The sequence below is a fragment of the Nelumbo nucifera genome, chromosome 3 (genome assembly GCF_055504915.1).
Source record: "Nelumbo nucifera cultivar China Antique chromosome 3, China Antique-T2T, whole genome shotgun sequence".
Classification (NCBI taxonomy): domain Eukaryota; kingdom Viridiplantae; phylum Streptophyta; class Magnoliopsida; order Proteales; family Nelumbonaceae; genus Nelumbo; species Nelumbo nucifera.
Genome location: NC_142651.1, coordinates 67,030,001 through 67,049,069, shown reverse-complemented (window position 1 = coordinate 67,049,069; position 19,069 = coordinate 67,030,001). Strand labels below are relative to the sequence as shown.

Sequence of the window (19,069 nt, the reverse complement as noted above, 5' to 3'; positions counted from 1 at the left end):
AAGGGCCCACACTCTAGAATCTGAACCACTATCCCCCAGAACCACTGAGTTCAATAAGCTAAGCAAAGCAGTAATACTGGGAATTTCAGACTCTTTAAGGTTCCTAGTAAGGCCCAAGTTCCAATCCAGACCTGATTGGAAAGAGGAGCTAACAAATTCAGACACAGGTTTTCCTTTGAGGCTAGAGAAGTTCAAAGATAGACAGAAAGGCCTCAGTTAAAGGGGAATCCCCAATCCAAGTAACTTCCCAGAACCTTATTTGCTGACCCAAAGCCAAGTCATACCTGATATGAGTGAGGAACACAGGAAGAATGTCATGGATAGCCTTCCAAGGAGCAACCAAAGTAGCTCTGTTCAAGCAGCCCACCATCCCACCCATTGTTTGATAGTCCATGGATACTTGTTATAACTCTATTCCACAACTTCTCATTTTTCTCCAAAATCTCCAAAGCCATTTACCCAACAAAGTTGTATTCTTCAACCTTATGGGGACCCAAATCCTAATAGTTAGAGTCGGCTGTAGAGGGGCAGTGTGGTCATTTTACTTTATGTTAAAGGTGTGATGTAAAATCTGTTATATCCTGGTTAAGTGATGTGTCCCAAACATAAATAAGGGCACAATAGTCTTTATGCTTGAGATTAGAAATCTATAAATAATAACCTGGCCGACTAGAGAGAAATAGTTCTCTAGTTTGAACAAGTCTTTACTTCTATTCCTTCTCTTCTCTTCTCTTTGTTCTAATCTTTCACTCTTCTTTCTATTTCTTCATTACTCTAAAACTAAAACCTATACAGAACTGAATTTTATCACTAATAAAATATTAATAAATTAATAATAACAAACAAAGATATTAATTATTAAATATAATAATAAAAAGTATAAATAAAAAAAATAATACAATATAATTAAAGTAATAACAAAATAATAATAATAATAACAAAACATTATTAATTAAATAATAAAATATAATGAATGTAATAATAAGAAAATAATAATAATAATAGTATATTAATCATTAAATTATTAATAAAACATTCATCAACTCATAATAGTATAATAAATTACTAATAAATTAATAATAAAAAGCAAACATATTATTTATCTAATAATAATTAAGTACAAATAAAATATTAATATATTATAATTATAGTAATAATAAAATACTAACATATTATTTATTAAATAATAAATAAAAATAATAGAACACTAATAAGCTAATAAGAAAATAATAAATTATTAATAAAATATAATATAAAAATACTATTAAAGTACTAATAATAATAATAACATATTAATAAAAATATTCATAAACTAATGATAAATACTAAGATATTAATTATTAATTACTAATAAAATAATAAAAAGCAAAATTATTATTTATTAAACAATAATAATAATTAAGTAGAAAATGAATGTTAACATAATATCATTAAAGTAATAATAAAAAACTATAATCAATTAATTTTAAAATAATAAACAAAAATAATATAAATTAATAAGCTAATAAGAAAATAATAATAAAATATAATAAAATAATAAATTTTTAATAAAATATAGTAACAAAAATATTATTAATGTAATAACAAAAAATGATATATTAATAAAATATTTATACATTAATGATAAATACTAAGATATTAAGTGTTAAATAAATAACAACAAAATACTAATAAAATAATAATTATATATTCATAAAATATTAATAAAGTAACAATAAATTAATAAATAAGCTAATACAAAATTAAATAATTCAGTTGATTCTGATTCCAACTCCCAATGAACCAAATAGCAACAACCGGAATACGATTCAAATTCCAGATTGAACCAAACAAGCATCAAGAATAGGTCATTCTGGTTTCGATTCCAATTCCAATTCCGGTCATATTCGCAAACCAAACGGACTCTAATTGTTCTTTCTTCCCTTCCCCAGGCTCACATAGAAAATCTATCATAATCTTTTCAATTCTTCTAACCACTGCTTGGGGCATCCTAAAAACCGACATGTAGTACATTGGAAGGTTTGCTAGAGAGGACTTGATCAAAGTAATCCTCCCTCCCAACAAAATATAGTTCCTCTTCCAGCTTGCTAGCCTCTTCTCAAACCTTTCCACCATTGGGGTCCAAAAACTAGTCACTCTAGGGTTGCCACCTAAGGGTAAATCTAAGTCGTTCAGGGGCCAAATTCCTCTTTCACAACCCAAGGATTCTACCATTGCTCTTAGCATTATCTTCCAAATTGATACCAGCCAACAGACATTTAGACCAATTAATTTTCAAATTGGAAATCCTCTCTCAGAGTTTCACAACTAGCTTTAGATTTTCCATCCCCTCTCTGCAATCCCCATCATAGAAAACAAGAATGTCTTCTGCAAACTGCAAATGGGATACCAGAACTTTGTCTCTTCCTATTACCCAACCCTTAAATAACTGCAAATGGGATACCAAAGTAAAGAGAAATAGGGAGAGTGGATCGCCTTGTTTGAACCCTCGAAGTCCTTCAAAAAAGTCAACTACCAAGCCATTAACAATAATAGAATAGTGACTTGTTTGCAAACACCCTCCAATCCATTTACACCATAAATTCCCGAAACCACATCTCCTCATAATCTCCAACAAGAAACCCCAAACCACTATATAATAGGCTTTCTCCAAATCCAATTTGATTGTTACTCCCTTTTTTAACCTTTTTTGGGCTTTCGGGCATTCATTAGCAATTAAGATTTGGTCAATTATTTGTCCATCCTGAATGGAGGCCCCTTGAAAGTGGGAGATGAGAAAGGGCAGCACCTTTTTAAGCCTCAAAGATAAAACCTTGGCCACAAAGAAGGTGACATCCATCGAGACAAATCTCCTCCCTGAAACAGGATCATAGCAGCAATAGCCCTTTTGAATTTGTGCATAACCGAGAAAAATGCATTTGGAAGCCTTGGGGTCAAATTTGGAATGATGACGTCCAAGGAGCTGAACAAAACAGGTACAACCAAAGGTTTTAAGAGGAACAATAAACAACTCGTCTGGGTATAGAAGGGTAAACAGAGGCTTCATATCAAGAACCCGTGAAGGAACCCGATTAATGAGATACACGGCCGTGAGGATAGCATCACCCCAGAAACGGATAGGCACATTGGAGGTAAACATAATGCTTTTAGCCACCTCCAAAATGTGCCTATTCTTCCTCTCGGCAACCCCATTCTGCTGTGGTATATGAGGACAAGTGCTTTGGTGTATAACCCCATGATCGAGTAGATAAGAGGCCAGTGGCTTAGCAAAGTATTCATTTGCATTATTAGATCGGAGGACTTTGATTTTGACCCCAAACTGGGTTAAAATCATCTGATGAAAGTTTTGGGTCAGAGCGGGAACCTCATCTCGAGAACGCATAAGGTAGACCCAAGAGAACCGGGTACAGTCATCAACAAACAACAGAAAATATCTATACCCACCCATAGAAAGGATGTGATACGGCCCCCAAACATCGGTATGCACAATATCAAAAGAGTTACTACTTCTTTTATTACTCAAGGAATAAGATGTTTACAATGTTTGGCAAGCTCACAACTCTCACATCTCAACAGACTCAAATAAAGTAGGAAACTGACTCTTCAAAGACCGAAAAGAAAAATGACCTAATCGATTATGCCAGAGCATAACTGGACTCACAGACTGAGAAACAAAAGACTTCTTATCCACAGGCTCTTTCCAATGAGAACTCTCTCCAAGCAGATAGATCCCATTCGTCTCACGGCCAGTTCCAATCACCTTCCTCGTCTCCAAGTCCTGAAAAACACATCGGTCAGGGAAAAATGTTACTAAACAGTTCTGATGTTTGGTAATACTACTGACTGAAAGCAAATTAGTATCAAGTTTAGGAACATACAAGACTGAGGATAAAGAGATAGTGTCAGATAAGTTGATGTCACCCTTGCCAGAAATGGGAACAAGAGAGCCATCAGTAATGGATACTTTATCTCTACCAGAAGATAAGTGATAAGTAGTGAACAGTGATGGCAAGCTAGTCATATGGTCAGATGGACCCGAGTCTATTACCCAACAAGGTTTAGTGTTACCTGGAGCTGAAGCATGGTAAGCTGAGGCCCGAGTACCTAAATGAGCAAATGCTGATGTGGCCGGGGCTGATGGTGACTGAGATGATTGAGCTGAATTCCCAACCTCCTTTTCCAATTGTATTAGGGCAGCCTGAACAACATCTAAGGTATCTAGGGGTGTGCCTTTTGTGCCCGCCGAGGATGCAGAATCAGTATTCACAGCCATATGAGCATTTCCCCTTTTATTCTTCAGTTTTGCTGGGACTAAATGAGGGTGCGGCTTCCAACATGTATCCGTTTATCTTCCTTCTTCATGTTCCTTTCTATATCACCCCCAGACTTAGGTTTAACTGCTGCTAGGGCTGGGGGGAAGGGCTGGTGTCATCATAACCTTTCTCCTGATCTCTTCACTATGCACCAGAGAGTAGGGTTGAGATAGGGTCACACCGTCTCTTGTCAGTATCTACTGTCTCACAATGTCATAATCTGAATTCAGGCTAGCCAGAAATTCAAACACCCTATTGGTCTCGACTTGCTTTCTATGGGTCTGTGCATCTTTTGGACTTTCCCACTCAAGAGTCTCCAGATGGTCAATTTCATGCCACAGAGATTTCAAGGTAGAGAAATAAACAAAGACCGGTTTCTCTCCTTGTTTAAGGTTATTCACCTCACACTTCAGGTCATATGCTCTAGCAACATTAAGGGGTTGGGAGTAGGTCTCTTTCATGACATCCCATATCTCCTTGGCTATCTTTGCCCACAAGTAATTTTGGCTGATATGTGGCTGCATAGAGTTACACAACCATGTCATAACCAAATAGTTCTCCTGAACCCACTTGGTATACATTGGGTCCTCCTTGGAAGGTTCTTTCACATCTCCCAATAGGTAGTTAAGTTTTCCCCTTCCCCCAATAGCCATCATGGCTGATTGGGCCCATTCCAAGTAATTGGATCCGTCAAATCTCACAGTTGTAATCTGAAACGCAGTTTCAGACATACTACCAGAGTTGTTGTTCCCAAAAACACCTTCTCCCTGATTTTTGAATTCCATTCTTGGTTAAGAATCAGTAGTTAACAACTATTAAGGTTACTGCAATAGAAAACAACACTTAAACAACTGATCACAATCAGAAATATGTATGAAATCAGTTCAGATCTGATCTGAAACCAATCAACAATCACAATATAAGCAGTCCGATAACAGTTCTCGCCCCCTCAAAGCAAGCTCGGAAGCCAAAACAGGTCTGAACACCACTTAGAAAGCAATTTGTAATGCTTAGGCAGAATTAGGGTTTTAATCGTAGGGTTAGGAAAACCTTTGTGAGAACATAAACAGTGCTCAGCCGCACCTTCTAGAAGAATTCACAGTCAAGTCTAGCCGTAGGGTTAATAACAAACCCTAAAAAAAAACCGATCACCTCTGAGAGAAAATAGGAGAGTTCAGCCGCTCCTCCTAGATAGGTCACACCTATCTTGACTGACAGCAATCTCAAGGGAAAAATACAGACTTACCCAGAAAACTTTGATCGCTACCTTCAATCGTGGCCTGAACCCTAACCTTTGATTCTTCCTGATTACCAAAGCACTCTCCAAGCCTCTACTAGCTGTCTTAACCATTGAATGCCTAGTACCACGTCCACTCCACTGAGATGGAGAGGATATAGGTCCACTGCAAACTAATGACCTTGAATCTTTAGGGGTAGGCTCATGCAAATGCTATTGCAAGAGAAGCTGTTACCGTTGGTCACATGAACCGTAAAGGTTGTTGTTGGCTGAACCGGAAGTCCCATTTTATCTACCACTTGGGTAATGAAGTTAAGGGAGCTGCCACTGTCTATGAGGATTGACACTTGGCACCCTAGAATCAGCCCTACAACTCTCATTGTTTGAGGGGACGCAAGTCCCGTAAGGGCTTGTAAGGATATTTCAGGCGTACCATTGGATTGTATTTCCCAACCTGGGTTAGATTCTCCGCAACCGGTGTTGTTGTCTTCCTCTTCAACATCTGTTTGGAGGAGAAACGCTTGTTGTTTCTTGCAGCGATGGCCTGGCCCAAATTTCTCTTCGCAGTTGTAGCAGAGACCTTTGTCTTTGCGAGCTTGCATCTCTGCCCAAGTCAGTTGCTTGAAGGGAACCAGTGGGCCTTGAACTCCCTCCTTGTCTGGTGTTGTCGTCCTTTCTTGCTCCTTCCTTGTTCCTGGACCCCATGGTCGCTGCACCTTTCTTGCTCGACTGAACTTGTCCTCATACAGTCTTTCTAGTGCTGCTGCATTGATGACGGAAGTGGGCTGAATCGCCTTCACTTCTAGTCGCAATTCTTCCTTTAGGCCACTGACGAAGCTTCCCACCAGCGCCTTCTCAGTCCATCCTTGGACTTTCACGACCAGCCTTTCGAACTCCATCTGGTATTCTTTTACTGATCCCACCTGCCGCAGTTTTGCCAAGTCTTCATCAAGATCTTCAAACCCAGATGATCCAAAACGGACAGTCATGGCGTCCGTAAAGTCTGCCCAGGTTTGACGGGGGTTCCCCCTTCGATACCATTGAAACCAGAGGATAGCTTCCCCTTCAAGATGCATAGAAGCCAGAGCTACCCTATCCTGTCCCGGTGTTTCATGGTAATCGAAATACCTTTCTGCTCTGAGAATCCAGGGGGTTGGGTCGCCGCCTAAGAATATGGGGAAGTCGATTTTGGCTATTCGTGTTGTCGCCCCTGTTCTGTGACTGTTTTCATGGCTGCGCTCTTCGAGGCTTCCTCTGCCAATGTTCGTTGCCCCTGTTCTAGTCGAAGGAGGAGAGTAGTGAAGCTTTCCTTCATTTCTTTGAGATCTGAAGACATTCGATGGATCTCGACCTCCATCTGATCCACTCGGGTGTCTACTGATGTGTTTCTTGTGTTGGTCATGCTGGCTCTGATACCAAATTGTTAGGAACCTGCCTAACTCAGGGCTCTTCGAGGGGCCAACCTCCTGAATTCTTGGAAAGAGAGAGAGAGAGAGAGAGTTTAATGCTGAAAGAGTCCTCCATTATTCTTTTTGGCTCTACTACTTATAGTGTTACAATCTTGACTGTTACAGCTGTTACAAGTGGATGGCAGTTGTGACAAGTGGCTGCTGATGTGGCCTCTTCTTGTAACTGACTAACTGCCTTCTGTTGGTCTCCAACAGTCTTGACAGTCCAATTGGGTGGCAGTTGTTACAAGTGGATGGTGGTTATTACAAGTGGCTGGTTAGTGGCCTCCTCTTGTAAGACTGTTTGGATGGCAGTTGTTACAAGTGGATGGGGGTTATTACAAGTGGCTGGTTAGTGGCCTCCTCTTGTAAAACTGACTAACTGCCTTCTGTTGGTCTGTTCCAACAGTCTTGACATAAAACAGTACCATCACACCACAAAGGTTAAAAAACAGGCATTCAGCAGTCTTGATTCATTTGTTTTTTCTTGGTACACGACCAAGAGAAAAGAAAAAAGGTAATAAAACAAGTTTGTACCAGTCATAGGCCAGCCTTTCTGATCTCAGTTGAAGAAGACAGCAAGATAAGAAAGAAAGAACTTGTTCGATCTGCTCTCAGACCCAGTAGAACCACTTTGATACCATATTAACAGAAGAAGAGAGGAGAAATAAGGAAGAAGAAAAGGGAGAGAGGAGAGAAAGGAGAAGAGAAGAGAAAGGTTTTGGAGTCGACTAACTGACTGGCGGCGCCAGCTTATATTATTATATATAGGGCAACCATAATTAAAAGGGAAAAGACCCTTATGCCCCTAGACTAAACAGATCCTAACTCAGCATAATACAAACATAAAAAATAAAGTAAACATTCCAACAGTAGTCGGTAGTCCAAATGATCAACTGCAGAAATGGCTGAGGATGGGGTCTCCTTGTATTTTTGGGAAAAGAAATCTTCATTCAAAGGTGGTGGCCTCTAGTGAACTCACAAGAGGACTCCTTGAAATTCGATGGCTAGATCAAAGTGATGGGCCTTTCATTTCACCTAGGCACGCCTGATCTTTGAACTCATAGAAAATCTGTATGGTGGGCTAGAGACAATCCACACTTCCACCAAACTTCTTAAGCAAGGCACCGATCAGCAATGTTCCAACTTCCAACCCGAGCTGAAGCTTCTTTTCCTCCAACTCAACAAATGGGGGACAGCTGTCAAGCAATCTGACTCTCCTCCTGCCTTTGAACAATAAAGTGGAGCATCTAAATTTTAAATCAAAGTTGGGCCCTGAAAGTCTAGGCCCTTGACCAACTAGGCTTTCTCTACTAAAGATCAAAAGCTTCTAAGTCTAATAACCGATTCATGTTAGCACTGGCCCAACTTAGCAAAAGGCCTTGGTGGATGGAAGAGGAGGTGGAGAGGATTTGGGCTTTAATTAGTGAATTTCTTAAGGATCTCAAAAGAAAGGAAGAAACAATTGAGGAGGGTAGTCAAGATCCATTATGTATGGAAGGAAAGATGGAAGAGGAGGTGGAGAAGAAGAAAAAGGAGAAAGATAAGGTCAACTCAACTGTAGGGGATGACACACAAAGTCAAGGGGCTCAAAAGGTGTAAGGGAATCAAAAGGTGAAAGTGTACTTCAGGAATAGTGAAGAAAAAAGGAAAAAGAGGAAGAAGAAAAAGACAGAAGTAGAGAGGGAAGAAGAAGAAGAGAGTTTAACTAAAAGGTGAAAAAATGAAAATAGTCAGTTGGAACATAAGAGCCCTGGGGAGTGCAAGGAAAAGAAGGGTAATAAAAGATCTATAAAAAAGAAAAGAGAGAAAATCTCGATGTTATGTGTTGCAAGAGACTGTATTAGCAGAGTTGGATAGAAGACGAGTCAGGATCTTGTGGAGATCAAGGAGTATAAGATGGATTGAGGCTCCATCTTGGGAGGATTCAGGAGGCATATTGACACTGTGGAAGGATGAAGTTTTGGAATCAATGGAGGAGCTAATTGGCAGATATACTGGCTCAATAAAGTTCAAGAATGTGGAGGATGGATTCACTTGAATTGAGCGTAAACTAATGTTTATGAACCAAATAATTATAGAGAGAGGAATGATATGTGGGAGGAACTGCATGCAATATGGGGTTTGTGGGAGGGTGCTTTGTGCATGGGTGGGGACTTCAATGTCATAAGGTTCTCCAATGAAACTTCTAATCCCCATTAAGAAAGAAGAATATAGCTTTATTAGGGAAGTGATTCTGAAGATGACCACTAGAGAGAGAAAACGTGTGGCATAAGGTGGTGGACAGTATTGATAGAAAAGCTAGAGGAATGGCTAGGATGATGGTGTATCACGTCGGGCTACTTTGGCAGCACCTTGGAAAGCAATCCATAGTTTCCTTCCTCACTTCCTCAAGTTTATCAGGTATGATGTTTGTTTAGGGAATTTAATTCGTTTTTGGGAAGACATTTAGCTTGGTGACTGGCCTAAGACTTGTTTCCTTCTTTGTGTTCCATTTCCTTGTACAAAAATGTGATGGTCTCAAAATTTGTAATCACTCCTATCTTGCCTTCGGCTCATCATCGGGACCTTGGGTTTCGAAGGGAATTGAGGGATGAGGAATCCACCTATATAATAGAGATTTTACTTCTTCTTGATAGAGTCACTTTAGGGCCTTCTAAACTAAATAGAAGAGCTTGGTGTCCAAGTTCTAAAGGTCTCTTTTCTTGTGCCTCTTCTTTAATGCTCTTTGTCAACCCTTCTCCTATAAGGATGTTTGTTTTCAATCGATTCCCCCTAAAATTAATGGTGTTTGTTGGGAAGTGATCTATGGGAAAGTAAACACTTTGGATTACTTGCAAAAGAAGAAACCTTTTTTGTGTATTTCCCTAAATTGGTGCATTGTTTGTAAATCCGAGGGTGAATCTTGTTACCACTTACTAATATCATGTTCCTTTGTTGCAAATATTTGGAATTGGTTTTTCTCTTTGTTTGGGTGCAGACGGAACATGCTAATGCAGATTAAGATGTTGTTTGATCCATCTACCTTTGCTTGGCCAAAGAGAAGGGGAAGAATAATGTGGAGGTGCACTAGAGAAGTAGTGATTTGAACTTTATGGAAAAAAAGAAATGCTAGAATCTTCCAAGAGGAGAGAAACAAGAAACAAATTACGGACTGTGTAATGACCAGGGATATACATTGGCTATAAACCTCGGATTTGTTTCAACAATTCTCTTTTGATGATATTTGGAGGAACTAGTATTTAGTGGCTTCTAATTCAGTACAGAAGGATAAGATACATGTGAATTGAGCACCTCCCATTGAAGGTTTTCTGAAATTAAATTCTGATGGGAGTCTAGGCAACCCAGGCCCATCTGGAAATGGAGGGGCCATTAGAGATGAGGAAGGGAATGTAGTAGCACTTTACTCAAGACAAATAGGTGGTGGAGACTCTTTAAAGCTGAACTGTGGCCAAAGTTTAGTGGAAGTAAGAAAGCCAGGATTATTTGGAGTTGTGTTCCTTTTGCAGTATGTTGGTCTATTTGGAGGGAGAGAAACAGAAGAGTTTTCAAAAACATGTCTAACAATATAGAATACATGGTTGCTACAGTGTCCAATCTGATATCAGAGTGGGTTCTTGGTCTCCCAGATTTTGACCAAGTCTTCAAAGCTGATTTATTGCAAAATTTCTGGAATTCCCTTGACTTACAGCCTTGTAATGTAGAAGCCTTTTCAGTTTAATGTTTGGAGCATAGCATGTACTAGAAGTATGTACTTGATGTATTTGGTGTGTCATCTTAACAACCAAGGGTGTTAGGATGTAACCTTTTCTTTTAATGAATTTTTTACTGATTCTTCAAAAAAAAATCCTACAAGGTGTTCAGATTGCAAAAGAATTGAGCTTGGAGAATCTAGTGGTTGAAGGGGACACCAAGGTGGCAGTGGGATGGCTAAAAGATTCAGATTCAGTCATATGGTGCTACAGAGACAAAATGAAGAAGTTCAAATGGTTAACACAACATATGAATCTGGTTATACAATGGGTGGGGAGGGAGGCTAATGCATTGGCTAATTCTTTAGCTAAACAGGGGGTGATAAGGGAACAGTTGTATTGGGCTCAATTGTAATCTTTGTGCTGTTCTTTCTTGTAGAGTGAGTCTGCATCTCGTGCCTCTCTTTGAGATGCTTGTAACAGTTGCTTATCTTTATTGATTTCAAGGAAATTTTAATGAACTTTTACTTATCAAAAAACAAAATCTGTTTTGAAACACAAGAGGCTTACGAGGTGATCGGAAAAGGTTTCTAATAAAAGAGATTCCTATTGGAGAAAAACCAGATGTGGTGGCTTTCACGAAAGAAAAAAAGAAATGGTGGACAAAACTGATCAGAGCTATTTGGGATATCAGAAATTTAAAAAAAAAAAAAAAACGGTATGGCTCCCCTCAATCAATTCTACCGGAGGTCTTTTGGTAATCTGGGATGAGAGTGTCACTTCAGGAGTTGAATTGATAGAGGACAATTATCCATTTCTATGCTGCTTTCCAACTTTTGGATGATATCACTTGGATATTCCCAGGGGTATATAGTCTTAATCACCAGAGAGATAGAAAGCACTTTTGGGAGTTAGAAATGGTGGGAGCAAATGGTCACTTCCCCTGGTGTGGTTGGAGACAAACTGAACTATGCTCACCCCTACCCCGGATAAAACTTGTGGGTGGTCCCCAACTCCTAATGGATCCTTTTCCACTAAATCTTTTTTCCTAAAATTAATTGCAAACCCTTCTTCTCCTTTTCTGTACAAGAAGATTTTGACTCCCCATGGCCCCTCCTAAGATCATGGTTTCAAATGTCGCCAAATGTCGCTAATGTCGCCCGACATATGTCGATGTCGAGGCTCACCGACATGAAAGTGGATGGTAATAATAACAATTACATTATGTTGGTCAACATTTCCTATATTTCGGAAATGTCGACCAAACCGGTCCAAATAACCAAAAAAAATACAGCTTTTCCTATTATGTCAACAAGATGTCGACAGGATGTCAACTAATGTACATTAAAAATATAATATATTAGTATATTATATTAATATAATACAGTATATTAATATAGATTATTCCATTAATAATTTCTATTTAATATTTCAAATAAAATATTTATAAAAAGAATTAACAAAATATAAAAACAAAAGAATAAATTAATTACTTTATAATATAAAACATAAAATATTTTTCAAGTAATAAAATATTAACTAGTTAGTATTTTTTAAAATATTTATTAAAATCAGAAAATGTTTATTAAATTTTATAATAAACCATATTCTACATTTAATATAAAAAATCAGAATAAATTTAATAAATTTTACACTAAATCATAATTTTCTATAAATTTAGTATTAAAAATCATAATAAATTCATTAAGTTTTATAAGAAATCAGAATTTATCATAATCTTAATACTACAAAAAGGAGAATCAGTTTATTAAATTTATAATAAAACATAATGTATTATAACTTTAATATTTAAAAAATAGAATAAATATATTTCTATTTACTAGTGTGAAATAAATATATTAGAATTTATAATAAATCAGAATTAAAAATAATAAAAGAAAATATCAGATAACCTTGTAAAAACATCAAAATGCATAATAAATCAGTAAATCGTCATTTACTAATTTGTTATTGGTCTTAGTTTCTTAGCTTTATATAATGGTTGGGAATAAGATAATAGTCTAGAAATATGTATTAATGCTTCTTTTATCATTTTACAAAATATCTTTGCATATTTCCACATATTTCATAATATTTCCACAATGTCTCTAATTTTTACAATATTTCCCCTCGACATTTCCATCGACATCGACATTTTAAACCTTGCCTAAGATTTCCTTTTTCATTTGGGAGGCAGCTTGTGGAAAACTCGACACTTGCTATATCCTTCAGAAGAAGTGTGACAGAGAATATATTTCCCCCAACATCCATATCTTGTGCTAGGATGGGGAATCCATCGGACATCTCCTTGTTAACTATCAGGTTGCTAGAAGTGTATGGCAATACTATCTTGATACGATTTATGGAGGAAACTATAGCTGGATACCTCCAAATTCTATTGGCAATACTAACAGACTATATTTTGGTCAGAAGTGGAGGAATTGGATGAAAGTTTGTGTTACCACCCCTTGCTTCTCAATCCTTGTTAATGGGGCAGATAAAGGCAAGTTTAGAAGTTCGAGAAGGCTTATAATAAGGTGACCCACTGTCACCTTTGTTGTTTTTGTTAGTCATGGAAGGGTTGAGCAAGTTGACAGAGAGAGCTTCATAACTAGGTCAGATTGTTCATTTCAAGGTCTGTCCTGGTGGTTCAAGAATCTCTTTGTTGCAGTATGCCAATGATACTCTTATTTTTTGTGAGGCTTCTTCGGACCAGGTTCTTAATCTCCGTTTTCTACTGTGCTGGTTTGAAGTGGTTTCAGGTTTTAAAGTCAACTTCTCTAAGAGTGAGATGCTGCCAGTTGGGAACATTCTGAACCTTCAAGATATAGCTGATGTGTTAGGGTGCAAAACAAGCAGTTTTCCTTCCTCATATCATGGCCTTCCCTTAGGGGCAAAGAGTAACTCAGGTAGTATCAGGAACCCTATTCTAGAGAGAGTTGACAGGAAACTAGCTTCTTGGAAAGCTAGATATATTTCCAAAGGGGCTAAGCTGGTTTTTGTAAAGAGTGTTTTAGCCAGCCTGCCGGCTAAATTCATGTCTCTTTTTTTATTGCCTCCTGAGGTGGCTTTGAAAATTGAAGAGAAAAAAAAAAAAAAAAGATGAGGGATTTCCTGTGGCTAGGGTGGAAGGATAGTACCACTTGGTAAATTGGGATGAGATTTGCAAACCTAACTCTCAAGGTGGGCTTGGGATTAAGAAGGTGAAACAGTTCAATTTAGCGCTTTTGGGAAGCTGGTTCTAGAGATTCTTAAATCAACCTCATGAATCATGGAGAGTTTTAATTGCTGAAAAATATGGTTTCAATGATAATGGATGGGATGCAGGCGGGTCACAGCAATCCTATGGGTGTAGCATCTAGAAAGGCATTTACAAAGCTTACTCTCATTTCATCAAAGGTATTTCCTACAAAGTTGGAAATGGTAGAAGACTGAAATTCTGGATGGACCCTCGGTGTGGTGACTTCAAATTAAAAGAGGTTTACTGTTGTGTTTGCTGCTGCTGAAGACACCCTGAGTTCTGTTGCAGATTGCTTTGCACAGGAGGGTGATACTCTAGTCTAGGCTCCTGCTTTTAGAAGAAATTTTAATGGTTGGGAGTTGGATCAGGTGGTAGAACTGTTTTCCTTGCTTCAAGCTCAACATCCAGACCTGCATTCCGAGGATGCTAGATGCTGGTCGTGGACAAATTCTGGGTGCTTTACCGTCAAATCTTTCCATCTAGGGCTGCTAAGAAGCAATAGTCAGCCTTTCCCTTCCAAAGCCATTTGGAAAGTTTCAGCTCCCTTGAAAGTCAAATTCTTCTTGTGGGTGGTTGCAAAAGAGAAGTGCCTCACCAAGGAAATACTGATAAGGAAGGGTTTCAGTCTGTTAGATGTGACTTGTCCTCTTTGTAATTTGGTACCCGAATTGGCAAATCATCTCTTCATTCACTGCAGCTTCTCTTCAGTGGTGTGGCAGCATTTTCTTAGAGCTGTAAATCTGAGTTGGTGCTTGCCAGAATCAGTTTCCTCCTTGTTATATGGGTAGCGAGTCCAAGGAATGTCCAAAGAAGGGAAGTAAGTGTGGTATCTTATTCCCACTGCAGTCATGTGGGTGATCTGGTTAGAAAGGAACAACAGGATTTTTTAGCAGAAAGCCAAGTCTGAGGCTGGGGTAATTAATTTTGTAGTGGAAGAACTGAGGAGTTGGCTGTATATTTCTGATGTTTTCAAAGATGTGTTTTGTTCCGGTTCTTTTTTGAGGGTGAATTCTTTTGGGGGGCTTTAATGCAGTTTTTGTACAGCCTCTTCTACAGAACTTTACACTGTTGATAGTCAATATAATACTTTACTTTACCTTTTCAGGAAAAAAAAAAAAAAAAAAACTCTCTATTGGGGATCTCATAAATCATTGACATGGGATAAAATCAATTAGGTAGCAGAAACAGATGTTGTTAGAAGGCAATTGTCCATGTTGTTATGTGGAACATACGGGAAGAATGAAACAAGAGAATTTTTAAAACAACTCATCCTCCTTGGAGTCACTCAATGGCCATATTCATACTTTGCTCAACTCTTGGATGGTAAACAGCAGCCTTTTGCTGGGGAAAAAAGCTGGTGACTTGCAGAGAAATTAGGTAGAGTTATTATACATTTCTCCTGCTAGTAGCCAGCCTACCATCCCTCTCTAGGTAGAAATATGAGTTTATCCTGAAATTTGATGGAAGCTTCAGAAGGCCTCAGGATGTCAACCCCCCCCCCCCAGCAAAAGCTGGAATTGGTGGCCTCCTACATAGATCTAATGGTGACTTACTGTGGGCTTTTGGTTGCCCCACCTCAGCCTTGGATGCAACAGATGCTGAGATCCGTCCTCTACTGGAATGTCTTAGAATTGCCAGAAAGCAGCAGACTACTTCCTTAGCAGTGGAAGGGGACTCAAGAGTTGCCATTAGTTGGGCCATTGCCCAAGTTTCTGGACCTAGGAAGCTCTCCCACCTTCTGCTAGAAATCCATGAGTTAGTTTCTTCTATCAACTGGAGTCTGGAGCTTTAGATGGATCCAAAGAACTGAATAAGGTTGCAGACAGTTTAGCTAGATCTGGGTCAAGAAGGGAATATTTTGTACAGTGCAAATACATAGCCAAATGCTTAATGTTGGCTTTGCTCGTTTTTGCTTTTTTTTTTTTTGATCAATAGCTCGTTTTTGCATTCAAGGCCTTTGATTTTGTACATATTTTTCAGGTATAGCCCTCTTTTGTTTAACGAAATTATTATCTTTCTTCAAAAAACATGTAATAAACCATATGAGATTGTATCAGGAGTGGCTCATAGTGCAAAGGAGAGAGCTTCAATCAAGCAATTTCCCTCCAATAAAAGTGTAAGAATAGTTATTAGGAGGTTTAAACCTTAAATTGTACTTGTCCCACCCAGACCTTGGATAATCTATGTCTAGAAAGGATTGGGTTTTTTAAGGGATTGTCACATCACAGACAGAGATCAGGTTTTAATAACCTGAATCTGTTGAGATATTCTCCCCAGGATATATCATACGAACAAGAAAATAATAGAGATTTTAGAGGTCAAAGTGGTTTTAATCTCTAAATCTTTTGAACTTGACTAAAGAGCCAAAAAAAAAGGTGTAGTGTAGGACCACAAGCAGATCATATTTAATCTGATTCTAGTCCAAATTCCAATTCACTTAAGTTCCGGATATCCGTTAAGCCATAATTGGATCAAATTATGCTGATTTTATAAATATTAAGTGGGATTCAGGATTTAAGTAAAGTTATTTCTATTTTAATTTATATCATGCTGATTGTACACAGATTTTTTATTAGCGACTTTATACAGACTTGGCATCATGATCTTTTCTTTCCACCTTTCCTAAAACAATTAAACCATCTCCAATGATAACAAATTGCATTTTGGATAAGGGCTCTTTTCAATAATATGACCTAATCACTGTCCCAAAAGAGACAGAATCACCTCCACATGAAGCAAGTCTCTGCCCCCCCCCCATCTGGAAAAATAAGCTCTTCCATCTTACCCCTCTTTCTCCCATTCCATTTTTTTCTCTCCCCATCTCCTGCCCTACCCCACGTTGTCTCTTCACAGGGTGCAAAAGATTTGGAATGGAGTTATCTTCAGTAGGGTTCAGTGATAGATACCAACCATCACCAACATGTTGCCATCCTTACCAGAGGGTATTAATGCCACATATCTCAAGGAAAAACTGCATTACACAGTTTAGCCAAATTCAAGCATGAAATGGTTCTAGTTTTTTGGGACCCTATAAGCAGAGAAGCAAGAAATAATAGCTATTATACATGGAACCATAACTCAACAAGTTTTTGCAATAATCACGTGTTATGCAATTCAAATATGCATTAGTCAATCTAAATAAGAGGTAATAGCCTGCATTTGGCATTCCTTAATTTAAAGACTTATCTCCTTTTCGCAATTAAAAACTCAATGTTCATAGGGGCATTTTAACAGCAAAGGGAGATAAGTTCTTAAAATAAGGAATGTCAAATGTAGCAATAGTATTTTCATCAAAAAAAAAAAAATGTAAAAGTTTCTTCAAGAAATCTAAATGCTTTTGATGCCGTTGATAAACAAAGATACTTCATTTTCTGCCAGTTGAAAAAGAAACTGTAATGCCCAGTAACGTTCAGCAACCAAAGTTACAAGCTTATAGTGTGTGGTAAACATTGAGGGGGAAAATCACTTATAACAGCTTCATGAGAATGTATTAATCAATTGTCTTACATCGCTTCCGCTCCTGCCTAGGAATGACCTCATCCGCCTTGCCGACTCCAGTGAGTTTTTGAATAGAAACGGTGATCCATTTTCAACAATAACCTCCATATCCTTCCTAGAAAGCGACCTGCAGTTACGAGACCAAAATATCCAGGCTTAGAGAGGGAGAGAGAGGGAGGGAGAGAGAGAGAGAGAGAAAGAGAGAACCCTAAAATATCCGGCTTGTCACGAGCAAAAGAGAGACATGCACTGGCAGCTCGTACGAACTCCTCCGGCAGGTCTTCAAACACCGAAAACTCATCTTTATTGCTGTTTTCAAGTGAAGAACTCTGACAATCAAAGTAGCCCCTGTCCTTGAGATTCTCCACCAGCTTCGACCACTCCAGCCAAGGATGAGAAACCCTATAACTCGAGAACCCTACTGATTCGTCAGCATAATCGTCTCTGATACTACTGGTCTGCGTGTGAATTTGTTCAGAAACCTTGATTGGAGACGCCAACCGAGGGCGAGAGTTCGAAGACAACCTGCTATGGTGACCTGAGGAAGAGAAGCAAGCAATAGAAACCCTCGCGTAGCGAGCGAGGCGGAGAGTTGAAGGGCGGGAACAGAGGAAGGGAAATGGAGTGCTAAGCAGCATGATAAACTTAGAAGCGCTGCCCATCACTGCCGGATAGGTATTCAGTGATAACCGTAACAAATCGCCAAAACCACGTTCTTAGAAGCGCTTCCACCCGTTGTGTGTACTGTGTTATGTGTAGTACACTTCTTCTTATTTCAAAGAAAAGACGCCACTTCAAAAAAAAATCTCCAGCTAATGAATACGGGGGGGTTTAATTCGCAAGTCGTAACGATAATGCAAACCGGGAAGAATCTTCTTCCCGATAAGACGAACTTCAAACGGACGAATGGAACTATTGATAAAAGGGCAAATCAGTATTCCTACTTTAAGAAAAGGGTAAATTTCTTAAACTATAAGCTAATTGATTAAGTATTTAATTACTCTCTAATCTAATGGTACAATTGACTAACTCTGCCCTTATCATTAACATCCATTAATATTCCCTCAAAATTCATTCACATGTAACAAATATTTTTTAATCCAATTTTACCCTTATCGTTTTAGTAGCACTAGCAAGAATGACTGGCCCCTCCACCTCCAGCCCCTTTGGCGCTGCTTGTCTCACCACGCCAAAATGGCCCTAGCCCATTGCAGTCACTGTCGCTTGTCTCACCACCATCTGCACATACTTCATTGGCATGTCAGTATACAGCATGGTGTGGAAGAACAGTGATGGTGGCATCTTCCGATTGGAGACGAAGACAGTGGTGGCAGTTCAGGGGTGAACGCATCCATGGAAAGCCTCTCAATGTTGATTACAATGCCTCTTGACACAAGACTATAGGTTTTGGATGCAGGGGAGAACAATGATCTACAACAACGAAACCCACGGGGATTTCTAATAAGGGGAGGTTCCAGGCGGAGGAAGAGAGGGAACCAATGTACCCAACTCAGTCAAGCCCAATCTTGGTGCCTCGACTGTAGACCTATTTATGGGCCGGGTGGCCTGATTCTCGGACGGGTTTGAACATGTTTATTGGCCCGCGGGCTTAAATTCGGGTCAAAAAGTCCGGTTCGTAA

At 38.7% G+C, this 19,069-nt stretch overlaps 1 protein-coding gene across 1 annotated transcript in view; it reads right to left on the bottom strand.

Moving 5' to 3' along the window:
- VAR3 (zinc finger (Ran-binding) family protein) overlaps positions 1-18,282 on the bottom strand; it is a 32,253-nt gene extending 13,971 nt beyond the window's left edge. Inside the window, exons 1-2 of the mRNA XM_010248072.3 lie at positions 17,637-18,282; positions 17,439-17,556 (exon numbers count right to left, since the gene is read on the bottom strand). Coding sequence (XP_010246374.1) covers positions 17,439-17,556; positions 17,637-18,091 — 573 coding nt within the window. The 5' untranslated portion in view covers positions 18,092-18,282. The remainder of the gene's footprint in view (positions 1-17,438; positions 17,557-17,636) is intronic.
- Positions 18,283-19,069: the final 787 nt, after the last annotated feature.